Genomic DNA, 22667 nt, shown 5'->3' with positions numbered 1-22667 from the left:
TGTGCAAACTTCGCACAGACAGTGACCCAAGCCAGGAATCGACCAAGGTCCCTGGTACTGTGAAGCAACAGTGTTAACCACTGTGCCACCGTGTTCTTCATCCCTGTTGCCATGGCTAATAATCATCCTTCAAATAGCTCAAAAAGACTAAGAAAAGCAAAATACCGCAGATGTTGGAAACCTGAAGTAAAAAGCAGAAAATGCTGTATCACCGAAAACTTGCACTCTTCCAAAACTATGCTGTCCATATTCTCACTCCTACAAAGTCTTATTATTGGTGACAGTTTGGCACAGTTGTTGGCACTGCTGCTTCACAGTGCCAGGGGTCTGGGTTCAATTCCGGCATTGGGTGACTGTGCGGAGACTGCACCTTCTCCCTGTGTCTGCGTGGGTTTCCTCCAGTTTCTCCCCACAGTCCGAAAGACGTGCTGGTTAGGTGAACTGGCCATGCTAAAGTGCCCCTTTGATTCCTAAAGTGTGTAGGTTATGGGGATTATAAGAATAAATGCACGGTGTTACAGGAACAGGGCAGCGGATGACGCCGCATAAAATATTCTTCAAAGAGTCGGTGCAGGCCCGCTGGGCCGAATGGCCTCTGCACTGTCGGGATTCCAAAAACTCAGCAGATCTGGAAGCATCTGTAGAGTTTCTGATCAACACCGCGTTACTCTCAGTGGGGGCTTGCTGCACACAGACTGGCTGCTACATTGCAAGGATTACCCTTCAAAGTAGCTGTAAATTCGAGGTTGCGAAAGGCGCTAAACAAATGCAAGTCTTGCATTTTCTTATCTTCTCCGGCACATCTGTTCCATTATCCGCCCTCTTCATATACTGTAAGTATTGGTAAGTTTAGAGCCTGCAATGTACGTGCTGTATGATCAGCTGACTGACTAGGCTGCTGATTGAAATACCTGTACAGTAAAGCTTTGAGAGGCTTTTTTTTGCTGAAGGGGGACAAGTTTGAGCAGCGTCTGCAGTAGATGGGAGAGCTCGAGCTAGGACTGGGGTGGGGTAGAGAGAGAAGGCTCCGGGCTAGGGTCAGGTTACTTGCGGCGAATTGTTGGTGGGGTGGGGCGAGGCGAGGCGAGGCGTCACCGTCACTTCATAATCTCATTTTCAACACAAGGCGGTTACTCAGAATCACAGGCAGAGCGGAGACATAACATCAGCACTTTCCCGAGAGATCAGGAGGCATTTCCGATATGGCGACCCCGGAGCAGTGGCTTCTTATCTACCTGTCTTTGTTTTCCCTCAAGAAATGGACTTTAGCTTTTAACTTGGACACCGAACATTTCATTAAGAAAACCGGAGAGCCGTCCAGTTTGTTTGGTTTTTCCCTCGCTATGCATAAGCAGCTAAAGCCAACGAATGAAATAATGTAAGTGTCTGTATATGTTTGGGATGAAGAAGACGGTACTGTCAAACTGTGGGAGGAGTGGAGGGAGAATGTATCCCGGTGTGTGTTGTTTTAATCCGGGATTGCTGCACACTCCAGTTTAACAGTTTGAAGGAACTTTTTTTAAAAAAAACTTTAGTGAAGTGTTCACCAACTCAGTGAAGCAACAAGTTTCTGTCCGCGGGGCTGCTCTACCTTGCTCGGTGTGAACTTCACCAGCTGCCGTCCAAAGGTCATGTCCGCCTCTCCTTGCCCCCCACACTCGGGGGCTGAAACCCATGGAGACGCTGCCAGGACAGAGAGAGAATAAAAACTTTATTGTTCTGTGATTTCCCAATGATTTATGTCAGACATTTTATTTTTGTCAGTATTAGTTGCAAACCTTATTTCAAACAGGGCTACCCTCCGGGATCATTTGGATTAGAAAGGAGACGGGGGCAGCAGGAGGGCAGTTCACCCCCCCCCCCCCTCCCCAAGTTGGGGGTGAGGGGGTAAATAATGCTGATTAGTATTCAGGGCAGTGTTGAGTGTTGCCGGCTCCAGGAGGAACCTGATCTGCCAGAGTTACATTGTTACAGAGTTACATTGTAGCCTGAGCTGATCCCAATTGTCTCCAAGTGAAAAAGGGTCAGAGCCTTCACCCGAAACCTTTCTTACCATTCAACGGCTGGCCTTTAACCCAGCCAGCCTCTCTCAGCAAATGTGGCATTTTTTTTTAAAAAAGGAAGTACATTGCTTGCATTCTCTCCAGTCATACCGATGCTCAGTGTGAGGACTGTGTGTTGAGGGTCTATTTCTTCAACCTGCTGCAGTATAATAGACAAAGTTTGGGGAGGGGGAGGGTTGAAGCTGCCATTGGGTGGTGACTGTGTCTGGTTGCTATGGTGTCGTGCTGCTTGTGGCGAGTGCACAGCCATCCCGGAGCCGCATTCACTGGGGGCTACACGTGGGGGCGGCCAAGGAGTTTCTTCTTGGAGAAACTGCTGAATGCTTTTTGTCTTTCCTCTGAATTCACTGATTTCTCAGTGCCATGAGCAGTGTTCTTCATTTCACAATAAGTACCTGACTATCTGATTTTCTTTTTAAATTCATTTGAATATTGTTTCGTTTTTGTCATTGATCATGTGGAAGCATATGCATACATAGGCGTCAGCGAGTTTGTGATGTGGTTGGAGTGGATTCAAAGGTAGAAACAGACTGCAAGCTGTAGTGGAAGAATTAGAGGAGGTGACCGTACATGAGGGTCAAAAATGAACATCTTAAAAGGGGATTTTGAAAATGGGCCAGGAGTTAACAAGGCTATGAGTGAAGGGGTTCGGAGAGAGCAGTCTCGAGTTGACGCCTGAAGACTCTGCAAGCTAAGATAGATTAGAGGGAATACAATGCAACACGGAGTCTGAATGACTGATGTATATAAGGTTTCAGGTGTGAGGAATATTGAAGTTCTGGGAGAACGTTAATTATTAGGTTTCAGTTGTGGCGTGCCTGCCTCTATTGGAGTAAGCAAAAAGGCTCAATCATAGAACACCTGCAGTGCAAAAGGAGACCATTTGGCCCATCGAGTCTGCACTGACCAGAATCTCACCCAGCCCCTATCCCCATGTATTTGCTCTGCTAATTCCCCTGACACTAAGTGGCAGTTTAGCATAGCTGATCATACTCACCCACACTTATTTGGACTGTGGGAGAAAACCAGAGTACCCAGAGGAAACCCATGCAGACGCAAGGAGAATGTGCAAACTCCACAAGATGGTGACCCAAGCTAGGAATCAAGCGCAAGTACCTGGCACTGTGAGGCAGCAGTGCTAACTACTGTGCCACCCTTTAAATATGCATCTTTGTATTTATTCATATTCTTGAGATACCCTGAGTAGTTGGAAAGAAAATAGAATTTGGTTGGAATATAAATGTTTAGTTGTTCTGACTTAACTGTTTGTCACTTATGGCTTGATGTCAAACAGCCTAGCAACCATTGATGGAAGAGAAGAAATTGTTAAACTTAGACAGCATTTGAAAATTTATGCTTACAGTTGAAATCGCCAAGGATAAATTAGATAAATAAAGGAGGGGCTGAGATAAGGAACTTGCCATTTCTAAGGTGAGTGAGATATGAAGTATGAAGAATTATGGGAAGATGGTGGCCTCCTGGTATATCACTAGATGGTAATTTCCAGAAATTCACCTAATGGTCTAGGGACCAAGGTGTGAATCCCACCACTGTAAACGGTGGAATTCGAATTACATTTAAAAAAAAACTGGAATTAAGAATCTTCTAATGACCAATTGTTGATTGTCGGAAAAAACCATCTGGTTCACTAATGTCCTTTTTAGGGAAGGAAATCTGCTGTCCTTACCTCAGTCTGGCCTGCATGTGACTCCAGCATCACAACAGTGTGATTGGCTCTCAACTGCCTTCCAACTAGGGATGGGCAATAAGTGCTGGCCAGCCAACAATGCTCATGTCCCTTGAATGAACAAAAAAAAAAATTCTTGACTTGGGGATAGTTAGAACTGGAACCATGGAAATGGACTGCAGAAGTATGAAAATGCTACAGAGATTTTGAGTATTGTGGTTGGTGTCAAAGTGATGCCTTTGACTGACCAGAGGGGTCTTGGATCAGTGTGCCCTTGAACTGAGTGAAATGGCTTAGCAAGCCACAGGGTAGTTAAAAGTCAGTCATGTTGCTAAGAGTCTGGAGTCACATAGGCCAGACTGGATAAGAATGGCAGATTTCTTTTCCTAAAGGGCATTTGTGAAACCAGATGGGTTTTTATAACAATGGAAGTTTCATGGTCACCATTACTGAGACTAGCTTTATATTTCAGATTTATTAATTGAATTTAAATTCCACCAGTTGCCTAGTAGGATTTGAACCTGTGTTTCCAGAGCATTAGCCTGAACCTCTGGACTACCAGTTGTGTCACCATTTACCCCCAGATATAATATTTTTAGAAATAATGATGCTTCAGCAATGTCCACTAAATGACCATGGAGTAATTTCCTGCATATGAAGACAGAATATTTTCTAGGCTGAATTGAAAGTTGAATTGTCTCCTTGTTATTGAACATTTGCTTTGGTAAAGTTGGTCAGACTGTATTTGATTTATCAAAAGTGATGAATTGATTTTTGTACGTAGCCCATCTCTGATATTAATGTTTAATTCCTGTGCTTTGCGAAAGTAGTCCTGCAAGATTCTTTGAGTGAATTTGAATTCCAAACCCTCCCCACCCCCTCCATTCATGCACTTTTGATTCCCAACGAATCTTTTGCTGGAAGATCAGGATTTCCTGATTGGCTTTATTAAATTTTAAGTTGGGCAGAGCAGTATTCTTGATTCATGTGCGTAGCTTAACGATGCTTACCCACGAACAGCAACTTAAATGTCAGATCATAGTTTTCCCCCCTCACAGATCTCAAAAGTTTACCATCGCTCTAATAGCGGAGAGACTAGTTGGCTGAGCAATTAACTTTCATAACTAGCCAACTGTAAAATTGCTGGTTACAAAATTCCAATTGTGCATGTTGAATGAACTGTTATTCTTGTAAGCACAATGCTGACGCTACGCTTCTGAAATGTAATCTGTCGCATTCCTAGAGATTTTTCTTTGCGTAGGGCATATGCATTACTGATGGATTGTCATTAACTGTTTAATTCACGCACTTGTTTAGGATTGAATAAACTTTGCTCTGGATTGTTGTAGGTGGGTACCATTTTCTGTTTGTGTTGGTTTATGTTTAAAATTTTAAGTGAAATTTTTAGGCTAAATGTAAAAGCTGACACAAACATATCTTCACAAAAGCTTTCTGCTATGCCCTTCTTTATGGATGCTCCATATTGGCAGCAGCACTATGTAGTATAGTGAGCAGCACTGTGTTGAACAAATTACCATTGGTGAAGTTTTGGCAGCCAGAGACAGATGCTGCTTTTTTCCAAAAATGATATGAAATTGCTGCGCATGTGCCATCTGCCTATGTTGGCCATATCTTTTATTTCCTAAAGTTATTTTGCAAACACAGCTATATAATTTATAATGAACAGATAAAGGTGCGTATCATGTGTGTTGATATAAAAAAGTACATGTGACTTTTATAGATCTGAACTGCTGAGTTCATAAGTAAATAACAAACATTTCATTAATCAAACCTTGAAACAGCAGTTGATGATTGCAACACTTGACTTTAGTAAAATGCTAGGCATTAGGTATGTTCTCCTTGTTTAACACACTTGTTGAAAGAATACACTCAGGCAAAGTATTATGTTAATAACAGTATAAATTGTACAGTAAATAAATCTTCTGAAGAAGATCTTTGCCAGGTTCATGCATTTAGACAGCTGTGGACAAACTGAATCACTTGCCATTGGACATTTTGTTGTTCAGGTTGTATTAGTGATTCTTTCTTTTCCCTGAGGAATTTTGTCTAAAAGTAAGCAGTAAAATCAACATCTTGAGGTTTCCAATGGGCCTTCCTTAGAAAAGGCAGCACTTGATAAATGAACTGGGTGGCTAAACAAAACAAGTTGAAACTTTTGCTGGAAAAAAAGTACAAGACCTAGTAGGCAAACTGTAAATGAAGTAGACGGAGCCAGCTGCTGCCCGTATTGTGGTTAGTCTCTACCTGCTTAAGGAAAGAAAAGTAATTGCTACTGAGCAAACATTTGAATTAGAAAAAAGTTAACTCCTTCATGTCTGTAGTAGTAAGTTGTATTTGTGTTTTGCTTTCTGTGAATGAAGACATAACTCTTAAGTTACTGTAAGTTGACAAAATCATTGGATACTTTTCATTTGGTCCTCAAATCCAGCTTATAATAGACTTATTGAAATTATTTTCCTCACTGGTTGCACTTGCTTATCTGGCAGCAAGAATACTGCAGCAGCAAGAAATAAAAGGACTAACTTCACAAAATAAAGGTTTGATAAATAAACTTTATTAGGGGCTACAGATGTTCCCCATAATCCCCATTGCTTTCTAGTTAGACCACAACATTTTGCCATTGGTTACGTTGCTGGTCAGCTGCCCTCGCACCATGCTACCATTGATTACATTATAACACGTTCAAGTGTGGGCTTACTTGGCTATCACCCCTCCTCCTTTTACACAATATTCACTTTCCTTTTATACAACAGATGATAATGGTGATAAGCCCATGAATGGTCGTGAAAGTTTTATTGAAACATGCGAAGCTACTTGAAATGTTGCAGTACAGAGCACTGACCATGGAACCAGCTTATGTATGGTCATCTGTGTCAGACTTGTCTCGCCTCTCAAAATTGGCCATTGTATAACTTCAGGGTAATCAGTACGTTCTGCTGAATTTGTGAAAACTTCACTGTGCTGCAAGAATACGTAAACATAGACCAAATTAATTTTAGACCTGGGGGAACTTTTAGAAATTATATATTTGATGCAACAGTATGGTTTCCAAGAGCAGGAAATAATATTTGCATTGACAGAACTTGAATGCTCTAATCCAGGAATAAGTTTATAACAGAATATTTTTTCTGCTTTGCCTGCAGGGGACATAATTCTACATGCTGTAGGCAATTGGTTTGAGTTTGGACTAGGCATGTGACTTCCCACTCTTTTTACAGAAAGTGTCCTTTTTTTATTATTTTCCTGTCCTCTCCATTAGAGTTCCAGGGCATGCAGCTGATGAATATATCTGTAGGTAGAATTTGTTTTAGGAAGAATAAAGCACTTCATCCACAATCTCTGAGATAGAAATGATTTTGATTTACTGCTTATTTTTCCAATTCACTATTTTCTCTCCTGAAGTTTTGTAAGTGTCTGCTGCCCTTCTTTCTACAAGCTTACTTACTAGCCCATAATATCTGATCTTCAGGGTAGTGTTTGGGGTCCTCGTCCTCGTCGTACCAGTGAGGATTGCATGCCAGCTGCCCCGAAGGATAAAACTTTGGGCAATTCCGCAGCATTGGGAACCATCTGATACAATTTTAAATCCCACATTTTGGACGGCTGTAACCCTCATATAACGGTATTTACCCAGAAAAACTGATCCCCATCCGCCCACTTACCTTTTTCTTGGCTTGTCAAAGTGGCTGGACCTTTTAAACTTACCCGGTTTATGGCAGCTAGTGCTGTTAAAAAAAGGAGACATGGCTAACTTATCTCCAACTCTCCTGGACTTCATGGTAGGCCAGTGGAACCTGCTAGAGTCATCTCACCCAGTCTGGTGAATTAGAAGAGGTTTTATTTTAAGGTAGGGAGTGAAGTGGCAGACTGACTCAACTGCTACTCCACTGCAGGTTACTGGCCTATGAGCAGCAAAAGGTTCCTCATTCAGATAGCCGCAGCTGAACTTGATCCTGCTATTGTTTGAAATCCATGCAAACTCAATGTTCGGAAACTTGGGACATATGAATACAAACGTTGAGGAGGACACAAATAAAGTCTGCAACGACACAGAGGTTCGATCATAGAATAGACTTCCTACAGTACAGAAAGAGGCTATTCCACCCGTTGAACCTACAGACAACAATCCCACTCCCTATCCTCATAAACCCACATATTTACCCTGTTAATCCCCCTGACACCTAATCCATGTATTTTGGGACTGTAGGAGGACGCTGGAGTATTCGGAGGAAACTCAAGCAGGCACGGGGAGAATATGCATATTCCACGCAGACAGTCATCCAAGGCTGGAATTGAACCCAGGTCCCTGGCACTGAGGCAACAGTGCTAACCACTGAATGACTGTCAAAAACCTGGCAGATGGAATATATTGTGAGAAAATGAGTTTCTCCATTTTGGCAGGAGGAACAAAAAATATTTAAGCAGAGACTGCAGAATGCTGCAATGTAGAGGGTTTTGGGTATCCTTGTACATAAAACATATCTCGGCGCAACATTGAGGGCCAAAGGGCCTGTACTGTGCTATGTCTGAACCCAAGATCATGCTATCCCATTCCCTGTCATTCTGGTGTGCTCCATGTGCCTATCCAATAACTGAATGTTTCTGAAGTGTCCAACTCCACTATCACAGCAGGCAGTACATTCCACATCCCAACCATTCTCTGAGTAAAGAACCTTCCTCGGTCATCCCTCCTATATCTCCCACCATGAACCTTATGAATCATGAAATGTCAGGATGCAGGTTAAACAAATCATTAGGAAGGTAAATGTTGGCCTTTTGCTGCAAAGTGGATGAAGTACTAAAATAGGGAATCCTTTCTGTTTTAGGGCATTGATGAGACCGTTGCTGGAGTATGTGCAGTTTTGGTGCCTTTATTTAAGGGAAGATGTTCTTGGACACAATTATGAGAATATTCACTTAAGTTGATTCCTGTGATGGAGGCATTGTCTTATGAGAGAGGTTGAGCAGATTGGGCCGAAACTTATTGGCGTTTAGAAGAACAAAAGGTGACCTTATTGAAACACAGACAATTCTCTGGGTTTGCTGAGAGGATGTTTCCTTTGTTGGGGAATTCAAACTAGCGGGTGGGGGGGAGGGGGGATAGTTTCAAAATGAGGAATTTCCCATTTAAGACCAGATGGAGAAGAATTTCTTCTCTAAAACAGTTGCCAGTCTTTGGAATTCTTTAACTCGGAGATCAGTGGATGTCATTGAATATATTAAGACTGAGGTAGTCAGATTTTTGATCAACAAGAGAGTTGAGAGTTAAGGGGGCCAATCAGCAGAGCTACAACCAGATTGGCCATAACACATTGAGCAGACTCAAGGAGCCAAATGGCTGATTTTTTTTTTCCTCCCAATTTCTTACATTTATAGTCTGGTACTGTGCGTACTGGAGTGTTGGAATTCTTCATTGTTCAAGACAACAATTCACCCTTCTGCGTTTGACAATTCTCTATAATTGTGACGTGTACATATGTCTTCCAATGAAGATATTGTGATTCTAACCATTCTTGTAATTAGTGAAAGCTTGGATTTGGATTTGTACTTGTCCTTGAAGAGCCAGTTTAAATTATAATTTTTGGCATAGTCTCTATGAAGTTGGTTGATGTAAATTATCTGCACATTCTGTTTTAAAAGTAAATTGGTATAGCAATGAGTTTGTGTATTACTGACTAATTGAAATGTTTATCTTTTCAGTGCTGAAATTATTCAACACTGAATGTGATAATTTAAAATTCTTCTTGAATTGCCATTGCAATACGTATCAACCTCTTTCACTGTAACTACAAAATGACAATGTTATTTACTCCAGATTGCAGTGAACTAGCCACACAAGATGGAACTGTAAATCAGTCAGCTAGGAATTGTAAAACTCCCTTGAATTGTAGTTGTCTTTAAAAATGTAGTTGCTGCTTTTCACCTCGTCTAAGAGAAGACATGAATGTATAAAAAAATTTGCCATTCTTATTTTAATAGTTTTCAATAAGTGACAATTGCATGGTCTGTGCTTTCGGTTATGCAATTGTCTAAGGGTTATTCTCCCTGAAAGTAAAAAATTTAAAGGAACACAAGGTCACATAGCAGGTTTTTTTTCCTTAATCTGGAAGATGCTGTCTTTTTACAACACAGTAAGGAAACTTCAAGCAGCTGGATGTTTATGATAAACTATCACTTGGTTCCTCTTTTATTCTGACTTAGGCCACAATTTTATATTGAATTGTTGTCTTGCACAAAGCAAGGGCATGAGACAACTGTTGCTGAACTGTGAATAAATTAACTTGTCGTGGTTAGTGGTGTGAAGAAACGGGTTTGGTTTAGTCTGGGGTGGGGGGAGGTGCATTGGAGGTTAGATGTGATCTGTTAAGGCAACACTAAGAGTACAGATGGATACCAATAGCATATTCTTCTTTGTATTCATTAGTTTATCTGCATAGAAGAATGATAAGCATAACTTTTTTCTAATAAATTGTAAACTGTACTACTCGTACTGTAGTAAACTGTGTGGAGTAAAAAAAACAGTGCACCAGCTTGCAATAAATTGCAAAAGCACTTTAACTCCATTAGGCCACAGGAACAGAAGTAGGCCATTGAACCTGCTCCTCCATTCAATATGATCATATTGAATCATCCACTTCAATATCTTTTTCCCACATTATCCCCAAATTCCTTTATGTCATTGGTATTTTGTATTCTTTCAATCTCTGCTTTAAATATATGTGATGACTGAATTTCCAGAACCATCTGAGATGGAAAATTACAAAGGCTCACAGTCCTGAATAAAACAATTTCTCCTCATTTTGGTCCTAGGTGACTTCTCCTTTATTTTAAAACTATGTCCCATGGTTTTGGACTCCCCAACCAAGCGGAGCATCTTACCTGCATCTACTCTGTCTAATCTTTTTTTTGTAGTTTTTGATGAGATCACACCTCATTGTTTGAAATTTTTGAGCATACAGGCCCAGTTTCCCTAATCTCTCTTCAAAGGACTGTTGTGCTATCCCAGGAACCATTCTGGTGAACCTTTATTGCACTGCCTCTATGGCAATAATATCTTTCCTAAAGTAGGGGGGATTAAAACTTCACTGTACTCCCAGATGTCTAACCAAGGTTCTATACAATTGAAGCAGGACTTTGCTACTCCTGTACTCAAACCGTCTTGCAATAAAGGTTAACATACAATTAGTTTTTCTGATTGTTTGCTGTATCTGCATGTTAGCTTTCAGTAATTTATTGATGAGGACCCAGTCCCATTGTACATCTGCACTGTCTAATCTCTTACCATTTGCACATTTGTTCAGTTTATGAATCTGCCATGTTCTTGCCCACTCACTAAGTCTGTCCAAATTTCTTGTAGCCACATTGCATCCTGCTCACAACACACATTACACTTAGCCTTGTGTCATCCATGAACTTCAAAAATATTACATTTGGTCCCAACATCCAAATGACTGATTATATGTTGTGAACGGCTTTGGCCCAAGTGCTGATCCTTGTAGTACCCCACTGGTTATAGCCTGCCAACATGTGCATGACCCATTTATTCTTACACCCTGTATCATTAATCCATGCCAACATATTACCTTCTGTCCCAAGTGCTTTAATTTTGCTGATCAGCCTCCTGTGGGGGACTAAAGGCCTTCCAAAAATCCAAGTTTACTTCATCCACAGAACATTCAATCTTGAGGACTTCGTCCTTCACAACGTGAAACAATTTTTCTTAAAACAAAATTTAAATTAATGTTACCGAACACAAGTCCCTAATGATGCATTAATAGTAGAGCCGACAGTTGATGGTGACATAAGTTTCTGATAACACATTAATGCCATAGCTATTGCTGCATTAATACCATAGATAAAAACTGTGGTGACCCAGATTCTAAAGCTTCAATTGATTACACATACAACAATTTGTGGGTGCACAGCTGTGCAGACATCCAATTAAAAGTGAATTCTTTAGATAATGCAGTTTGGGGGGGAGGGAAAGATCGTGGTAATTATACTTTGAATAGAAATTGGCGATATTGAGCAGTGATTGTGGGTACAAGGCCATAAATGAATAAGGCTGTTATTAAAAAAAACAGAATTCTGTCTTTTTATCTCCAGGGTATGTTACAAAAGTCAAACAATAATATCACACCTACATTAAAAACTTAAAACCTTAGATGGAGTAGTGCATGCAGTATTGAGGTCCCAACAAAACTGTCAGTTTGTAATAACTTGAGGATTTAAGAATGATGGGCCATAAATACAGGATTACAGGTAAGTAATTTTAGAACAGAGGGCAACAGGAACTTCTGCACAGTTGAGACTGTGAAATTCGCTTCTAGTGTTAGTGATTGAGGAAGGAACTGTCAACGTTCAAGGTTAAATTGGATAAATGATGAAGGAAAGGAGTTGAAGAATATGGTAATAAACAGATAAACGTGATTTGGAGAGTAAGTGTCAAAAGGGCTAGTCGGATCAAATGGCATATCTGTGTACAGTAACTTTGTATTAAATGTGTATCTCCAATAGGAGTCACTGGTTACTGATTGAAACAAGCAGATATGCTAAGGTTAAAGTTTTAAAACTAGTGGCTGCTTCAGAAGCAATGAATTTCAGGTGTTTTTAAATGTAAGGCTCTAAGATGTTCATCTATTGCAGCAAGTATGCTGAAGCTGCTTCAGAAAATTTGACTACAGGGAAGTTCAATAATTGCAAGGCAGGCATCAGTACAGGATGTCTTCTGTGAGAACCACACTACTGACTAGGAATAGACATTGGTTTGTGAATATATTAAAATTGCACTCAAGGAGAAAAATTGTAGACTGTATTTGTAATCACCAAAAAAAAATTCTGGTAAACCTCAATTGAGCTAAACTTTATTGGATTAAGACTGAGCAGACTGATAAAGTTAAATGAAACTTGTTTTTAATCATTGAGGGGATTGTTACCACAGCCTGAATTCTCACATGTTGATGTTAACAATGCCCTTCGTTGACCTGCAGATGGACGTGGAGGTCCAAATTCAGACATTAATGTAATTATTTATCAAGTCAAGGTAATGAAATGGTAATCGGTAAATCAGCAATTTGAAAAAGAAAGAAAATTGTTTCCATTTTAGAGGTGCTGCTTTGCCTGTGAAATTAACAAGAACACTTTTTTTGGTCTCTGTCTGAATTCAGGCCACAACAAGGAATATCCATTACAATGAATCACTTCATTGTCCATGCCACCATAAAGATAGCTGATGCCCTGGCAAAGGGTCATCCAGATTCAAAATGTTGGCTCGATTGTGTCTCTACAGATGCTGTCAGACCTGCTGAATTTCTCCAGCATTTTCTGTTTTTGTTTCAGATTCCAGCACCTGCAGTATTTTGCCTTTTATATTAAGGTGGCTGATGCTCTGTTTGCTAAAACCAGTCACCTGGAAACCTACAGACCAGAATCTGAGGGTTTGTACAGATTGTGGCTTCCCCCCGGGTACAGTGTAGGATTGACTGAACCAATATAACTATTGGAGCTCCTGCCAATAAGTCAAAAGGCTTCATGAATCATTAAGCTTTTCACTTCTGTAAACTCAGCAGTTGGATGATTAGGTCTGTGTTGCTTTCAAGGCAGCTGCCTCAACGACTTTGTGATCCTGTCTCCCAGACGCTCTTCCTGTACCCCATAGACAATATCAATTGCCTTTGATCCAGCATAGCAAATTAGTGGTTGACTTTGACAAGAACTCTTGACACTTCTTAGAAGTTGGTTGAAATGTAATAATAGCACTGCTGAATCACAACAAAAGGAACCTGGGTTTGATTTCCATCTTGGGTGACTGTATGGTGTTTGCATGTTCTTCCTGTGTCTGTGTGGGTTTCCTCCCAAAGTCCAAAGATGTGCAGGTTACGTGAATTGGCCATGCTAAATTGCCCCGTAGTGTTCTGAGGCATGTAAGTTAGGGGGACTGATGAGGTTAATACGTGGAGTTGCGGCATTAAGACCTGAGTAAGATGCTCTGTTGGAGAGTTGGTGCAGACTCAATGGGCCAAATGGCCTCCTTGTGCCCTGTAGTGATTCCATGATACACAGATCCACACGAGCTATCACTTGAGATAATGGTTGCAGTGCTAAAGCAAAGGTTTTGCTGAGTTTTAAAAATACTAGTTGCTTCATGGAGGAATAGAAAGGTTAGGTTATGGTGCACAAATGCAAGAAAAATGGAAAATGCTGAAAAAAATTAGCAGGTCTGACATCATCTCTAGAGAGAGAGATAGAGTTTACATCTGTTTGACCTTTTGGCCAATACAGACGCAATGGGCTAAATGGCCTCTTTGTGCACCGTAACCTAACTTTTCCATGCCTTCATGAAGCAACTAGGATTCGTCATCTGATGGTTCCTCTTGGGGAGAAGAAAGTGTTCAGACAGCACAGTTGTAAACATAGAACATTACAGCGCGGAACAGGCCCTTCGGCCCACGATGTGGCGCCGACCAATTAAAAAGCAATGACCCTCTAACCTAAACCAATCCCTTTCCATCCATAAACCTATCCACGGATCTCTTAAACGCCCCCAAAGTAGGCGCATTTACAACTGCAGCAGGCAGGGCATTCCAATCCCTCACCACCCTCTGGGTAAAGAACCTGCCTCTGACATCCGTTTATCCTGCTGTCCCCGGCGCACTGGCACAATGGTTAGCACTGCTGCCTCACAGCTCCAGGTACCTGGGTTCAGTTCCGGCTTCGGGTCACTGTCTGTGTGGAGTTTGTACGTTCTTCCCCAATTTGTGAGTTTCTTCCGGGTGCTCTGGTTTCCTCCCACAATCCAAAGATGTGTGGGTTAGGTTGATAGGCCATGCTAGATTAATCCTAGAGTCCAGGGGGATTAGCAGGGCAAGTATGTGGGGTGGTGATCGGAGCAGATTAGATAGGCTGAATGGTCTCCTTCTGCACTGTAGGAATCTATGATTCTAGTGAGTTGATCATCAGCTAGAAATGATCAAAGAACAGTCAGTTTAGTTGTTTAGGCACCATGCAGATTGGGAAAAGGACCTGATGTTTTAAGCACACTTGCCAATGGAGGCCCATAATGCTGCAAAGCTACTGTAAAAGCAATCTGTGTTATAGAAAGTGTCATGATGTGGGTATGCCGGCGTTGGACTGGCATAAACACAGTAAAAAGTCTGACAACACCAGGTTTTAGTCCAACCGATTTATTTGATAATAGACTCACAAGCTTTCGGGGATAGTACCTTCGTCAGGTGAATGGAGGGTTCTGGCCTCAGACAGAGCATATAAAGCACAGGCAATTCTGTGCTTTATATGCTCTGTCTGAGGCCAGAACCCTCCATTCACCTGACGAAGGGACTATCCCCGAAAGCTTGTGAGTCTATTATCAAATAAATCGGTTGGACTAAAACCTGGTGTTGTCAGACTTTTTACTGTAGAAAGTGTCACCAGGAGCCTGACAAGTGAAGCAGTATAATTGAAACAAAGTGCTGGAAATACGCAACAGGTCTGGCAGCATCTGTGGAGAGAAAATCAGAGTTAATGTTTTGAGTCAAATGTAATTCCTTCAAAACTGAAACTCGGTAGAAATGTGATGGGTTTTATGCCATTAAATGGGGGAGGAGAGGAAGAACAAAAGGGGCAGTCTGGCATAGGGTAGAGAATAGAAGAGGTTAAATGACAATGATGTCAAGGGACAAAAGGCAAAGGGGGTTGAAATAGCTGTAGCAAAGAAACAAAGACATCTTACTAACGTGAGTGAATGATCAAATAATAAATAGCCCTATCAGGAGCAAACAACTGAAAAACAAGATTCAGACCAGCAGACAGTTTTTATTTCAGATTTCCAGCATCCACAGTATTTTGCTTTGATTATTTTTGAAGTAATTTTATCTGTACGAGGCTTGTGTTCAGTTTTGTCCCCTCATGATCTGGGTTTATCATGGCCTTGGAAAAGGGTCAAAAGTTTAAGAGACCTGACGATATTAAGTATAGACCTCAAGGCGAACTGATTTGAGATCCTTTAAAATAAGGAAAGCGTTAGATGCAGTTCGAGAATCAGCTATTTGAGTTTGATAGATTAGGGAGGACCATGGAATGCAGGTCCAAACCTTGAAATCCAACTGCTAGATTAGATAGTAAGAGGTATGTATTCTCAAAAAGGTTTGGCAATTGTGAGCATATGTGGCAGGCAGCTTCAGTGAGATTGGATTTACTTCAAATATTCATAAAAGATAAAATGTCCCAAGACATTTCAGAGGAGCATTATAAAATAAATACTGAGTTACATAAGATGATATTAGGTTAGATGGTCAAAACCTAGAATAAGGTGTATTTTAAGGGGCATCTTAAAAGGAGGAAAGCAAGGTACAGAACTGGAACAATACTGAAGGGAATTCCAGAGTTTAGGATTTAGGCAGCTGATTGTTAGTCACTTCACGTTTGGTGGCTGTGCAATGAGGCTATCAGGGTCTGGAGGAGATTACAGAGGCAGGAATCATAGAATACTTATAGTGCCATTTGGCCCATCAAGTCTGCCTCTACTCTCCGGCATTAAATGGGGGAGGAGAGGGGGGTTGGGGCAATAAGGTTAAAGGGGGTAGTGTTTGTCTCCTCCCTGCTACATTGTTCCTCTGTCACCTGAATCAGTGATAGCTGGTGCACCATGATGTTGCCTGCTCCTACCTGCAAGGGTCCTGTGAAGGGCAATAGTAATCTTTGACCACTGTCCATACTGTCCTTGTCCCATTGTCTGGCTGCAGGTTGGGATACAGGAACTTGCACCATTCAGTGACCAGGGTACCACATGGTAGATTGTTGCATAAGGTTAAATCTCACAGGACCCAGGGTGAGGTAGCCAAATGGATACAAAATTGGCTTGATGGCAGAAGACAGAGGGTTGCTTTTCAAATTGGAGGCCTGTGACCAGTCGTGCGCCTTGGGCATCAGTGCTGGGTCCACTATTATTTGTCATTTAATGATTTGGATGAGAATTTAGGAGGCGTGGTTAGTAAGTTTGCAGGTGACTTGTTCAGACCAAAGGGTTGCAGGGTGCCTGGCAGAGATAGATGAGATGTTGTTCGCAAGGTTGGTGGCATAGTGGATAGTGAAGAAGGTTATCTAGGATTGCAGTGAGATCTTGATCAATTGGTCCAGTGGACTGGTGAATGGCAGATGAAGTTTAATTTAGATAAAAGCGAGGTGATGCATTTTGGAAGATCAAACCAGGATAAGACTTACTCATTTAATGGTAGGGAACTGGGAAGAGTTACAGAACAAAGAGATCTAGGGGTACAGGTTCATAGCTCCTTGAAGGTGGAATCATAGGTGGGCAGAGTGGTGAAGAAGGCATTCAGCATGCTTGGTTTCATTGGTCAGAACATTGAATTCAGCACCTTGTTCTCTGTAATATGTACATCCCTCAAGACATTACTATTTATTTCCCCAAGTTTCCTAACATCCATGCTTTTCTCAACAGTAAATACTGAGGAGAAATATTCATTTTAGGATCTCGCCCATTTCTTGTGGATCCACACATAAATGACCTTGTTGATCCTTAAGAGGCCTTACTCTCTCTCTCTCTCTCTCTCTCTCTCTCTCTCTCTCTCTCTCTAGTTAGTCTCTTGACCTTTATGCATTTGTAGAAGCTCTTCGGATTCTCCTTTGTTTTGGCAGATAAGGCAATCTCGTGTCCCATTTTTGCCCTCCTGATTTCTCTGTTAACTCTACTCCTACAGCCCCTATACCCTTCAAAGGATTCACTTGATCACAGCTGCCTATGCATGTCATGTCCTTCCTCCTTTTTGAGCAGGGCCTCAATATCCGAACTCATCCAGTGTTCCCGACTTCTACCAGCCTTACCCTTCACTTTAAGAGGAACTTGCTTACTGTGAACCCTAGTTAACACACTTTCGAAAGCCTCCCACTTACCAGGTGTCCCTTTGCCTTCTCACAGACTCCCCCAATTAACTGTTGAAAGTTCCTGCCTGATACCATCAGAATTGGCCTTGCCCCAATTTAGAATTTTAACTTTTAGGCCAGGCCTATCATTCTCCATAGCTATCTTAAAACAAATGGAATTATGATTACTGGTCCCAAAGTGACCCCACACTAACACTTCTGTCACCTGCCCTTTCTTATTTCCCAAGTGGAGGTCGGTTTTGCCCCCTCTCTAGTCGGGCTATCCACATACTGAATGAGAAATTCCTCCTGAATACACTTATCAAAATCAATCCCAGAGCTGAATAGAGAAGATGCATGTTGAAACACTCTGTCCATAGTTTGAGTTAGTTAATAAATAGTTGTTAACCTGCTGGTCACCAATCATTACAACTATCACAGCCTGGAATTCCTTTTCAATGGACCAAAAGAAAGAGACAGGCAGGAGGAAGCCTCAAAAACATTTCTTGTGCTGTGGTGACATAGGCAAGCTGGTAATTATTTCATGGGATGTGAGTGTCACTGGCAAGAACAACAATTTTTGCCCATCCATTATTGCCCTTGAACTGAGTGACTTGCTAGGTTATTTCAGAGTTAACAATCAGCTACTAAGGGGGACACCAAAATTGAAACCTTAGTGTGGGTTAATCATTTCCTCTTAGCAGAAGTCTTCATCTAATTCGTTTAAGCTTGTTGCAGGCACCCATTAAAAAGTTGGCTTGCAGAAGGGGCAGCCTGACTTTAAAAATGGCATCGGCAGTGAGGAGCAGGACCGAGACTGATGGGAGGCTCTTCTTCTTGAAGATTACAAAATTGGAGGGTTAGTGGTGACTGGACATCAATGCAATCGTGACATCCCCATGAGAGACCACACATCTCCTTTTCTGTTTCTTGAATTATAAGGAGTATTGTTTAATGCTTTCCCATTCTTGTCGCCTCTGTTCCATGTCCAAGAGGTGTCACAAGATGAAGAAGAATGAGATGTAGAAGGGAAGTGGGATTTCTTAATTGTGAATTCTGAGGATGATAAAATGGGAGAAGTACAGTAGTCAAGGTCAAGCCCAAGAAAGAGACACTGTAATGACCTACCTCACGTACTCTAGCACAGTATGCAGAGGGTGTCCTGAAGAGGACTACTCAATCAAAAATGCCCAAAGACACCTCTGTTCCAACATAGATATTAATATATGTATTTCCTCTGTACCAATTCTTGACCAGGGACTCCCAGGTTCACAGCTCTATCCTTGTGGCCAATTTTCCATTACTACGTGATTTGGCGAATGCACTCTGGTAGAAGCTTGCACGTCACTTGATTTAACGTGGGGCTTTGGGGTGCCTTCATTGTCCACACAATTTTGACCAATTGGTGGTCAGAAGTTGCAGTCTTTTCCATCTTCACAGCTTGCCATTAAGGACTTGCTTCCCTTAACAGTGACACATAAGAGAGCAAGAGAAATTACATCAGCAGTGCCTTTTCTGCAATCAATGGGAGGGCCATTGAACAGGTGCTAGTGTCCTTCATGAAGCCAGTTCCAGAAGCTTCCAGGCAAACCCCTGTAAAATGAACTTCCACAGACCACACTGTCCAGATGGCCAGAAAGCCATTTGAGCCTTGTAGTCTTTTGTTCTATTCTATATATAAATATATTCTGGTCTTGTAATAGACTTAAAGCGCAAGTGTCAGTGTCTTAGTAATGTATGGTGCATCGATGACTTTTTTAATGTGGTTCTTTTGCATTCTAAAACTGATTCATGACTATTATAAAACCACACTGGGAGGGAAGTAGAAATGCATTTAAAAGAGAAGTTTGAATTGAAGTTGGGAAGCTTTTATTTGCCTTGCTTTTGTTGTGCAGTTTTGCTAACCTTCATGTTTTTAGCTGCTGAAAGGTTCTTTTGTGCTTCTCCTTTACAGAAGTTTTCCAGCTTCTCATCAATCTTTTATCCTTTGTTCAAGTTCATGACTGATGGTTTTAGAAATGTCATGCACGTTTAATAATGCCCTGTGGCCACTGCTGTTTGACACCATACTTAATTTTATGAAATGAAAGCAAGTAATTGTGTTCTTGTAAGGATAAAGGGGAAGGGAAGGGAAGGCATTCTTGTAAAATGTTGATATCTTGCTGATGCTGGCATTTGAAGAATCTGGCTTAGAAACTGACCAGGCACAAGTGTTTCAGCCAGAATGTCTTTTTCCTCCCTTTGCATTTGCTCAATGTTCAATTTCATATTCATTGCAACTTTAGCATCTGGTTTTCAATAATCTAAATATAAGTTCTCACAAGTGGAATTTTTATATATATCATTGTGGTAGCACATCAGTAAACAAATATTTTGTTATGTAACATCATTATAAAAGTTGCCAATTTAAAAAAATCTATAATGCAATAGAAGTTTAAAAGGGTGACAGTATTCCATTTTAAAAAGTGATGCACAAATTTGGTGGTGATAAAGTGGGAGAAGCACAGTAGTCTAGGGTGAAGTCCAAAGAAGAGGCATTGCAATAACCTACCTTGCATTGGAGAATGTGGAATGGAATATCCCTTGTTGCTCTTTACAGTAATCTCTAAACTGTCTGTGCTTTATATGGTCTATCTGAGGCCAGAACTCTCCATTCACCTGATGAAGGGACTAACCCCGAAATCTTGTGAATCTATTATCAAATAAATCAGTTGGACTAAAACCTGGTGTTGTCAGACTTTTTACTGTGTTTATGCCAGTCCAACGCCGGCATACCCACATCATGAACATAATAACCATGCTGAATAGGGCATCAGCCAACTAGATGTCACATTGTTGAAATAGGGTAACACTTATTTGAGCTGTCTCCTAAGAAATAGACTTCTGAGAATCGGTGATGCAAATTAAAATGATCTCTTAGCAAATAACTTGCCATTCCTGACCTGCATGCTTCAATTGTTTTATAACAAATTTAATTCCCGTTGCCAAAAACCCCAAGTTTTTCAGCAATATGTAGTTAAGTTATTAAGCAAATCTGCACTACAAACAATGTCCAAAGTGTGTTCCGTTACAGCTCTGCAAACAATTAAAGCTTATTCAGCAATCAGCTTGCAGTTAGTTCCACTTGTGACGAGCAGAGGATCTGGAATGATATAGCAGGGTGTGCTGAGCTCCTTTTTTAAGTGAAGGGATTTGGTCAAACGCTGGCATTTTTAAAATACCGCCCCTGGAGAGGGAGCATGCAGTGTCCACGGGTGCAGTTGATGCCTCCCGTGCCCATTAGGCGCCGCAAGGGTTGGAGTGCATTATTGACCCTAGTAATCACATTTTAATTTTGATGTTTTCAAGTTTCCTTTGTACTTTGATTTTATTTGAGCTGTTAAATGTGATTACTAGGGTCAATAATGCACTCCAACCCTTGCGGCGCCTAATGGGCGCGGGAGGCATCAACTGCACCCGTGGACACTGCATGCTCCCTCTCCAGGGGCGGTATTTTAAAAATGCCAGCGTTTGACCAAATCCCTTCACTTAAAAAAGGAGCTCAGCACACCCTGCTATATCATTCCAGATCCTCTGCTCGTCACAAGTGGAACTAACTGCAAGCTGATTGCTGAATAAGCTTTAATTGTTTGCAGAGGTGTAACGGAACACACTTTGGACATTGTTTGTAGTGCAGATTTGCTTAATAACTTAACTACATATTGCTGAAAAACTTGGGGTTTTTGGCCTTTTGTCCTGATTTAACGAGTTTGTTTATTTGGTTTGACCTCAAAAGGGGCCAAAAAAATGAAACGCTCGCCCTAACACTGATCAGGTGAGCACCGTCATCCCTTCACCAAAGAAGACCACCCCCCCGCCCCTCACAGGCAGGCATGAAGGTGATCTGACTCCCACTCTGATTCCCTCTGTCTTTGAAATGGTTTGCAAAAGAGGAAGTGAATCCACAATCTACCAATCAGGCTTATAGTTTGTCAGTATTGCGGTCAGGAGCAATAGGGTGCTTGAGAAGGGAAAGTCCAACCACAACACCCCCATCCTAGTAGAGGGTGGCGGTGAGGTCAACCCCTTGCTCCTAGCCTGAGTCCGCCTAACCCTCAGGATCCTTGCGGGACCTGCCCTCTGCAGCCTGGCAGCAGTAGAGGCAAATAGCCACTGAACCTACCGCCTTGAGCCCCCTCAGGGTCTATGACACCAGCCGGGGTCAGTGCCAGGGTTTCAGGGGATAGTGCACTGTTGGCACTGTCGAGGCGCATGGCTTGAAGGGAGGACCTGTACAAAAGCAGACTTGCTGCAGATCCCATTGGGAATCTATTTGAATCGGACTTTAAGATTGCTAATCATATGTCAACTAGCCAGTTTGAATATTTATCAGGGGGAACTTGATTGGAGTCGGCAGAATGGGCCAGGAGTATCACTACTGGTTTGGTGCAAAACCCATTTTTGTGCCGATGCCAGATTCTTTGGGATATTGTGATTCATGATCAGAGCTAGGCACCTGGGGAATATCCCTCCAGGATGTAACTATTCCAAGCTCTGATCTCTCATCAGACCTGAAGGCACAAAACTATTTTTATTTTATTCCAAGCAAGGTTCTCTGCCTTGGCTTGTCCTACGTGTGTTGGCTTACTTGAGATAACCTGTTGTATTCGTTCACTTCTAATTTAAAAAAAATGTCTTCTAAACAGGTTATTAGTTGGTGCTCCAAAAGCTAAAGGACTTCCAAATCAAAAAGCTGCCATAACAGGAGGATTGTACAAATGCCCAATCACACCCTATGAGGATGACTGCAAGCGTGCCATTTTTGATGATAATGGTGAGTAATGTATTGCTAAATTGCTATCAAGGTAAGATGACCAATGGTACAGACAGTCGCAATGAAAATGCCTTGTAGAAAATGCTGCTGGTTTGTAAGCCTAATTTTTTTTTTAAACTTCTAGGAGTCCTGAAAAGCATTTCATAATTTCCCCTGAATTGCAACAAACTCCGTACGTAAATGAACAACCAATTGCCCTTCCTTT

General features: G+C 41.5%; 1 protein-coding gene across 3 annotated transcripts in view; it reads left to right on the top strand.

Annotated features, from left to right (window-relative positions):
• Positions 1–1032: 1032 nt before the first annotated feature.
• The window catches only part of LOC145350097 (integrin alpha-6-like), an 86603-nt gene continuing 64968 nt past the window's right edge, over positions 1033–22667 (top strand). For 2 of the 3 annotated variants that reach the window (XM_080198995.1, XM_080198996.1), the window contains exons 1-2: positions 1033–1378; positions 22335–22462. In XM_080198995.1, coding sequence (XP_080055121.1) covers positions 1203–1378; positions 22335–22462 — 304 coding nt within the window. In that variant the 5' untranslated portion in view covers positions 1033–1202. Of the gene's footprint in view, positions 1379–2400; positions 2455–22334; positions 22463–22667 lie in introns of those variants that run through there. The other variant, XM_080198997.1, reaches the window with a different exon arrangement.

This window comes from Carcharhinus amblyrhynchos, chromosome 11 (assembly GCF_965287045.1).
Source record: "Carcharhinus amblyrhynchos chromosome 11, sCarAmb.v2.hapA, whole genome shotgun sequence".
Classification (NCBI taxonomy): Eukaryota; Metazoa; Chordata; class Chondrichthyes; order Carcharhiniformes; family Carcharhinidae; genus Carcharhinus; species Carcharhinus amblyrhynchos.
Note: the sequence above shows the minus strand (reverse complement) of the source record. Positions and strands in the feature narration are given on the sequence as shown.